The sequence below is a fragment of the Myotis lucifugus genome, unplaced genomic scaffold, assembly GCF_000147115.1.
Source record: "Myotis lucifugus unplaced genomic scaffold, Myoluc2.0 scaffold_1574, whole genome shotgun sequence".
Classification (NCBI taxonomy): domain Eukaryota; kingdom Metazoa; phylum Chordata; class Mammalia; order Chiroptera; family Vespertilionidae; genus Myotis; species Myotis lucifugus.
This window is the reverse complement of record NW_005872622.1, coordinates 1-8,160: the sequence shown is the minus strand read 5'-3', so window position 1 is coordinate 8,160 and position 8,160 is coordinate 1. Positions and strand designations below refer to the sequence as shown.

The following is an 8,160-nucleotide window of genomic DNA, read 5'->3' as shown; positions in this document are numbered from 1 at the left end:
GAAGAATCACTATTCCAGCTTATGTCGCCCCTGAGAGAGCACCAACACACACCTAGATTACTCAGAAGCAGAACAGAATGACGAACAACTTCAAGAAATACCACAGGCTGATGTCATCTGCATAGTTTATGCTGTTAACAAGCATTCTATTGATAAGGTAACAAGTCAATGGATTCCTCTCATAAATGAAAGAACAAAAACAGCAGGTTGCCTTTGACATTGGTTGGGAACAAGTCTGATCTAGTGGGATATAGTAGTGTGGACACCATCCTTCCTATTAGGAACCAGTACACCGAGATAGAAATCTGCATGGAATGTTCAGCAAAAAAATCTGAAGAACATATCAGAGCTCTTTTATTATGCCCAGAAAGCTGTTCTTCACCCTTCTACTGCCCACAGGAGAAAGAGATGTAGGCAGCCTGTATAAAAGCCCTTACTCATACTATTTAAAATATCTGATCAAGACAATGATGGCACTCTCAATGATGCTGAGCTCAACTTCTTTCAGAAAATTTATTTCAACACTCCGTCAGCTCCTCAGCTCTGGAAGGTGTCAAGAATGCAGTCAGAAGCCGAAACCAGTTGGGCTCAGTGGATAGAGCGTCAGCCTGTGGACTGAAAGGTCCCAGGTTCGATTCCGGTCAAGGGCATGTACCTGGGTTGTGGGCACATCCCCAGTAGGAGATGTGCAGGAGGCAGCTGATCGATGTTTCTCTCTCATCGATGTTTCTAACTCTCTATCTCTCTCCCTTCCTCTCTGTAAAAAATCAATAAAATATATTAAAAAAAAAAAAAAGAACGCAGTCAGAAAATACAGAAGTGACGGTGTGGCTGACAGTGCAGTGACACGGAAAGGCTTTCTTTTTTCACGAACTTTATCCAGAGAGGGAGGGTGAAACTACTAGGACTGTGCTTTGACCATTTGGTTATGATGATGACCAGGATTTGACACCTGAGTATTTATTCCCAGTGCTTGTAGATCACAAGGCTTATTTGTTTCCCCAAAGAGTTAGGTCACAGGCATATTTGTTTCTCCAAAGCACCTTTGACAAGCATGATTTGCTAGAGGCTGTGCTTTGTTACCTGATGAGCTAAAAGATTTGTTTAAAGTTTGCCCTTCATACCTTGGGGGCCAGATGTGAATAACACAGTTTGTATAAACTCTGAGATCTTCCCTGGGACCTCCACATCCGGCTTTTTGGCCCCTTGAGTGTGGCTCTTCCTAAGCCTTAGGAGTACCCTAATTAAGTTAACAATGTACCTACCTATATAGTTTAAGTTTAAAAAATTTGGCTCTCAAAAGAAATTTCAATTGTTGTACTGTTGATATTTGGCTCTGTTGACTAATGAGTTTGCCGACCACTGGTATAAATGAAAGAGGCTGGATAACCTACCAGTGGATTCCCTTCCCAGTGGCCACTCACGACCTATTTAGGTGGACGGAGGTGCCTGGAGTGTTCGGGCTACTAAGGCTGTTCACTATTGACTGAACAAGAGTCTCAAGCTTCAGCCATTACAGTAACGAGATAAAAAGATAGACCTTCAGGAAAAAGACTCAAAGAAATGTGTTCAGATGTAATATAATTGGGTGAAAAAACTGGAGAAAGTGAAGTTCTTCAGACTCTTCTTGGAAGAAACTTAATGAGGCAGAAGGAAATTCGTGATGATCATAAATCCTACTATGTGAATAATCCCTGTTTATGTATGTGGATGAGAAATACTTGTTGCATAATGTCTCCGAATAGGAATCTCTCACTGGGGCTGAGAGCACTGTGACATTGCATGCCTGGTATATGATGTCAGTAATCCCAAGTCCTTTGAATACCATGCCAGGATTTTTAGAAACATGTTTTTATTGATTTCAGAGAGGAAGGGAGATAGAAACATCAATGATGAGAGAGAATCATTGATCGGCTGCCTCTGTATGCTCCACACTGGGGATCGAGCCTGCAACCAGGGCATGTGCCCTTGCCCGGAATCGAACCTGGGACCCTTCAGTCCACAGGCCGACGCTCTATCCACTGAGCAAAACCGGCTAGGGCTGTGCCAGAATTTTTAAGCAACACTTTATGGACAGCAGAATCCTTTGCTTAATCATAGCTGCAAAGTTAGACCTGCATGAAGTTAAACAAGAATATAGTATCTCACCTGCTGATTTCTGCAGGAAACAAAAGCCTCCACCACAGGCCTTCACTTGCAATATTGCTGAGGCACCCAGTGAAGATATCTTTGTTAAGTTGACAACAATGGCCATGTACCTGCACATGACACAAGCTGACCTCAAAAGCGCCACGTTTTGGCTTCGAGCAAGTTTTGGTGCTACTGTTTTTGCCGTTTGGGGCTTTGCTATGTACAAAGCATTATTGAAACAGCAATGATTAAAAAAAATACTGGCCCCTACCAAAACAAATACTTTTACGTACATTCTGAATGCTTTAAACTCTGCTAGAAATACTGACATATTTGCTGAGTTACTTTATTAATTATTTGTAATTCGTGCATAAGAGTATTTTAACGACAATTGTAACTGCAGTATGGGCTAGCATATGGAAAGAAACAGCTTAACAGCCAGACTAAAGTGGCTAAATTCCAGAGGCCAAAAGGGAATGTTTTGTAAATAATGTACATATTCAGGCAAGATATGGTCTCCCAAACTTAGTTCTAGAAATGAGGTTTTTACATAGTATTGTTGATGCTCAGTAGGCTCATTCTCCTAGGCTTAAGTCAGCTCATGGATCACTTATTTATTTCACATTTACTGGAATGGTCTTTGGGTCCTTCAAGTACACAGGCACAATTTGCCACTTTCTCTCCTTGTTAAAAACTAACAAGCCAGTGTCAGCTTACCAGCACAGCCTTGGTTGAGTCACGTGGGTGGGCCCACCTGGGAGCCACGCGCTGTCTAGACCAGTGGTCGGCAAACTACGGCTCTCGAGCCACATGCGGCTCTTTGGCCCCTTGAGTGTGGCTCTTCCACAAAATACCACGTGAGGGCAAGCACGTACAGTGCGATTGAAACTTTGTGGCCCATGCGCAGAAGTCGGTTTTCGGCCTGGGCGAGTCTATTTTGAAGAAGTGGCGTTAGAAGAAGTGGGGGGTGTCGGTTGGTTGGGCGACGGGAGACACGGTGCAGGCAGGCCACGGGATACGCAGCGCTGGGGAGGCACGAGCGATTCATGCATGAGTTGAGTGAGCCAGTCAGTCAGCAGTCTCATTGTGCAGTGCTTAGTGCTAGTCGCGTCCGCAAATCGCGCGCGGGTGACAAAAGATAGACGAAACAAGTATACAAGACGAGTGTGGATGGGAGAGTTGGAAGCGATCAGCTGCTTCCTGCACATCTCCTACTGGGGATGTGCCCGCAACCAAGGTACATGCCCTTGACCGGAATCAAACCCAGGACCCTTCAGTCGGCAGGCCGACGCTCTATCCACTGAGCCAAACCGGTTTCGGCTAAGCAGCACTTTTTAAAATGGTAAAATAAATCTCATGAATATAAACTTTCATGATAAACCTATTTTTTCCATCATTGACTGTGGAGAAGCAGGGGACTTTGTTAGAATGTCCGTAAGGAGGATTATCTGAAAGGTCAGGGCCTCTGAGGGGGCCTTGCTGAAGCAGTCCAAACAAGTCTGAGCCGCTGGGTGTTTTGCTAGAATCTCTATGTTTAGTCTTTAAGCATATACTCAAGGATACCTACCCTGCTGATTGTTTCTAGAGGTTAATTTTAGTTCAAGCTGTTGTGACGATAAATGCCAAAGGAGGCAGGTGAACAGGGCTGCTTGGCGGCGACAGCCAGGCCGTGCCTTAGCCTCTCCTTCACAGAAACGTGTGTCAGAGCAACCATTCATCCGTCGCTCAGGGTCTGCCTGTCAGTCCCGGCAAAGTGGTGCCCCATGGGAGGAGGAACCAGGAATGCAACGAAACGCAACGGAACCCTCCAAAACTAAGAGTAAGAAAATGAAGGTAACTGCAGGAAGCCATTGGAGCCGGCTTGGGATTTCCAAGTTCCAGGGAATTGTTTCTCAGCTAAGGAATTCACTACCTCTGTTATGCTTCTTAAGAATGTCAGTATGTTTTCCATTGGAAAAATAATCCTGTTTCTGAAAGTAAGGAAAAAAAGGTTTTTCCTGTATTTGCCTAGGAAGCAAAGGTTTGATATATATGATTAAAATAATTATGTTATATTAATCTGGAAGTTAATTGCTTTAAATGAATAAATTACTTAATACCATTTAATAATAATAATAAACAATAATATTATATCTTTGACCACCTTCCTAGGGTTTGAATTTTAAGATATGCTTTCTCTCCTTATGAAGTAAAACTTTATACTTAAGGTATATGGGGAGCTCTGACAAGTAAGGAAATAATAATTATATTCTATTTATATATGCATATTAAATAGATTCTGATATGCTTTCATTTATAACTAACTTAAGTTATAATATTGTGGAATATTGTGCTTTACAAAAAGCACAATATGTCATATTACTCTATAAAGTATCTAGATTTATATAAATACTGGCAAGAAAAATCAGAAGAAAAAGAGTTTAATTATAGGACTAAATAAACTAAAAATAATTATAGTTTTGGTAATTATTGTTCTCATGGCAATGTGTTTGCATGGATCCAATAAGAATCTGATTTCTTCATAACAGGACATAAGTCAGTTTCCAATTGTAGTTTTATTAACCAAAACTTTGCTGGGATGTCATGTCTGAAAGAGACATGCCAGGACTCTGGATGTCACCAGGGTGCTCTAAGGAATGAAGACTGACTGAAGCTGATAAGCCCCTTGGATAAATAGCCTGGTACCTTATTTGGTCACATGGTTCATGGTGGTTTTTCCAGGTAAGGAACAAAGGTTGCTTTCCAGAGAGATGGCATGAAAGAAACCTCAAGACACCTGTAGGGACCTCAACTTGAGGAATGCACCCCAACTCTATAGGTATTGCAGGTGAAGCCTGATGGCAACTGTGTGGCTTAGCTTCTTTGCCCTGGGGGTAAACTTTGTCATGAGATTCCAGCAAGGCATATATATATATATATATATATATATATATATATATATATATATATAAAATATATAATGTTTTTTAACGTATAGCGGTCAGTGTATGTAAAGTGCCAGTACAACCTCCGAAAATAGTGCTCTCCCATGTCCAGTCCCAGGGCGCCCGGGGCTAGCCCTTGCCCGTGAGGTCCAGCGGCTGCAGGAAGGGCGGCAGCGGCAGCTCATCCAGGGCCTCAGGGAAGCGGCAGGGCGAGATGGCGGTGACCAGCACCTGCATGGCGCGCACCAAGAGCGAGGGCGGCGCCAGGCCCGCCAGCCACTGGAACTTGTCTTCGCCCAGCAACTCGCAGCGGGCCAGGCGGGCGGCCGCGGGTGTGTACAGCACCAGCAGGTCCAGCAGCAGCAGGCGGCGCTGGCGCGCCTCCCCGGCTGCAGCGGGCGCCTCTCCGGGCACAGCGGGCGCCCCGGTGGCAGGGGTGGCCCCGGAGTCGAGGCCCAGGTGGCGCAGCAGCAGCTCGAGTGGCGTGAGGCCCCCGCCATCACGCAGGCCGGGCGAGGCTCCGTGGCCGAGCAGCAGGAAGAGGCACTCGGGCCGCGCCAGTTCGCAGGTCACGCGCAGCGACGTGCCACCGCCCTCGACGCGGCCGCAGCCCCGGCGGTCCAGCAGGCGCGCGCGCTCCTCGGCCGGGAAGTCCCGCACGGTGCGCAGGCTGCGGCGCAGGATGCCCACGCGGTTGCAGCGCACGGCCAGCGCCACGTGCGGCCCGGGCGCGGCGCAGCAGCGGAAGCCGGCGCTGGGCGGCGGGAGCGCGCGCCGGGGGAAGGTGGCCAGCAGGTAGTGCGCGTAGGCATGGTGGTCGTGCACCAGCGCGTAGAGCAGCGCCTCGGACGGCGAGTAGGCGGCGGCGAGCCCGCGCTCGTCCCAGTGGAAGGCCTCGCTGGCGCGCATGTCCTCCAGCAGCCACACAGGCAGCAGGTCGCGCACCGCCTGGTCGAAGGCGAAGGAGGACTTGCGGCACTGCTTCTGCGCCCGCAGGCGCGCTGCGCTGGCGCCCTCCGCTCCCCCGGGCCGCTGTGCGTCCCAGGGCATGCTGGCAGGGGCCACGCCGGCCTCAGGGCATGGGCTCCGCGGCCAACCACCTGGTTCCTGCACGGGATCCCCTATCAGACGTGGGTCTGTCACTGTGCCTCGCAGAACCTTGGCTCCTTCATCGTGGGGGGCGGTGGCCGCGGGCCTGGCTCCCGCCCCCTGGCGGCAGGAGCGCGCGGTCCCTGCGCGGGGAGTGCGGAGGCGAAGGTCCCAGGACAGACGGACAGACGGGGAGTCACCGCCGCCCGCGCAGCCGCTCTCCGGGCCCCGTGGTCCGACCCAACGCTGGGCGGCGGTACGGGCACCGGCGGCGGGCGGGCGGCGGGCGGCGCAGTGCGGCCCGGGCCGGGCAGCAAGGCATATATTTTTTAATAGTCTATGTAAGCAACTCTTACTCTTATTGTGTTCATACAAATAATCAGGCCAAATTATAACTAGATTTAATACAGTGAGTAAATTAGTCTTTAATAAAAATTTTAGGGAGAACAATTGTTTCAACAGGAGATTAGAAACTGTTCTAACTTTTGCCTAATAATACTAAATTTTATAACACAGTTTGTCTCCACCAAATTACAAGCCCTACTTACACCTAGGCAATACCACCTCTAGGCTCCATTGCCACCTCCTTCTATGTCCAGTCCTCATCATCCCTCTGACAGAGAGCAAGGATCTCTTGGCTCTGAGAGAAACCTCTGACCTGCCTCAGTAGGAAGTAATTACAGAAGAAACCCAGCATCCTCTTTTCCTAAAAAAATCCAGAGCCAAGATCCTAGAGGGGGATGTAGTAGGCAGTTAGACAGACATGAGCAGAGCATGGACGATAGGCCAACTAGAGGAGAGATAGACTCTGAGACATACTTCTTACCACTCCACCTGGTCTGAAGCTGGGAATAGAGGAACCTGTGTAGAACTAACCTTTAATCAAAACTAATTAGAAGGAATTTATAGTTTTCATGTAATAGAAGGCATAGAAATAAAGGGAAAAAAGCAAAGTAGATAAACTAAAAGGGTATGTGTAAGTTACAAAAGGATATGTATAAGCTACAGAAGGTATATATAAATTGCAGAAGGTATGTGTAAGTTTTAAAAGGAATGTATAAGTTACAAAGGGTCTGTACAAGTAAAAAAGAACTAAAGTTAAGGAAGTAAAAATTGTAAGAAGGGATATAAAGAAAGGAATATGACAGGAAGAAAGGAAATTAGAGTAGAAATAATTTGTGAAAGTTATAAGAGTGTTTATTATGAAAGTTATAAGAATGTTTATAAAGGTCATAGAATGTTTATAAAGAGAAATCTTAAAAGGAATTATAAATATACTGAATAAATCTAATAGAGCACCTAAATTAATCTGAAAAGTAATCATATTATTTTAAATCTTACAACATATATTCTTACATGTGAATAGGAGGTTAAGTTTCTCTTATTTGTGAATAGGCAGTTAAGTTTTCCTTTCAAGGCCTGTGCGAAGTAATTAGGGAGATGACTCAGCTGTGAATCCTGCAATCAGAACCGATAAACATAGACCGACACACCTGGAGTCAACATCATCTTGTCAACATCATTGCCTGAAAATAGCTGATGTCTACAGACCCCAGGCCTGCACATAGCTACATTCCTCACCCTAGCCCCTTCCCCTGTATGATCCTGTCCCTACACCTTGCTAGAAGGCAAAATTTAATGCTTGTAAGCACCCTGTCTTCTTAATTAGACTAACCCTTGTTGTCATTGTAATTCTCTTTGTTTTTCTTATAGTCTACAAAATCAGAACTTGAGCAGGGAACACACTTCACAGACCCCGACCTTCCAAAGCAGAAAGTTCACCGCCTCCCTCTGTCTTCTGCAGCCAGCAAAACAAAAAGGGGGGAGATGTGGGGAAGCACAGGACTTGGTTAGAGGATGCTCCGAAAGGTCAGGGGCCTCTGAGGGGACCTTGCCGAAGGTGGCAGGCCCTTCCTTGACTTTTCCAAACAAGTCTGACCCCCGGGTGTTTTACTGGAATCTTTGTTTAGTCTTGCTTAAAGGACGCATGTGCTTTCTCAAGATGCTTACCCTGCTG

At 46.6% G+C, this 8,160-nt stretch overlaps 1 protein-coding gene and 1 pseudogene across 1 annotated transcript; one reads left to right on the top strand and one right to left on the bottom strand.

Moving 5' to 3' along the window:
- LOC102440278 overlaps positions 1 to 2,378 on the top strand; it is a 2,551-nt pseudogene extending 173 nt beyond the window's left edge.
- A 2,714-nt stretch (positions 2,379 to 5,092) lies between these two features.
- On the bottom strand, positions 5,093 to 6,379 carry LOC102439632 (ankyrin repeat domain-containing protein 9-like). The gene has a single exon (XM_006107917.3). The coding sequence runs from the start codon at positions 6,102 to 6,104 to the stop codon at positions 5,184 to 5,186; it is 921 nt and encodes a 306-aa protein (XP_006107979.1). The 5' UTR covers positions 6,105 to 6,379; the 3' UTR covers positions 5,093 to 5,183.
- Between the last annotated feature and the right edge of the window lie 1,781 nt (positions 6,380 to 8,160).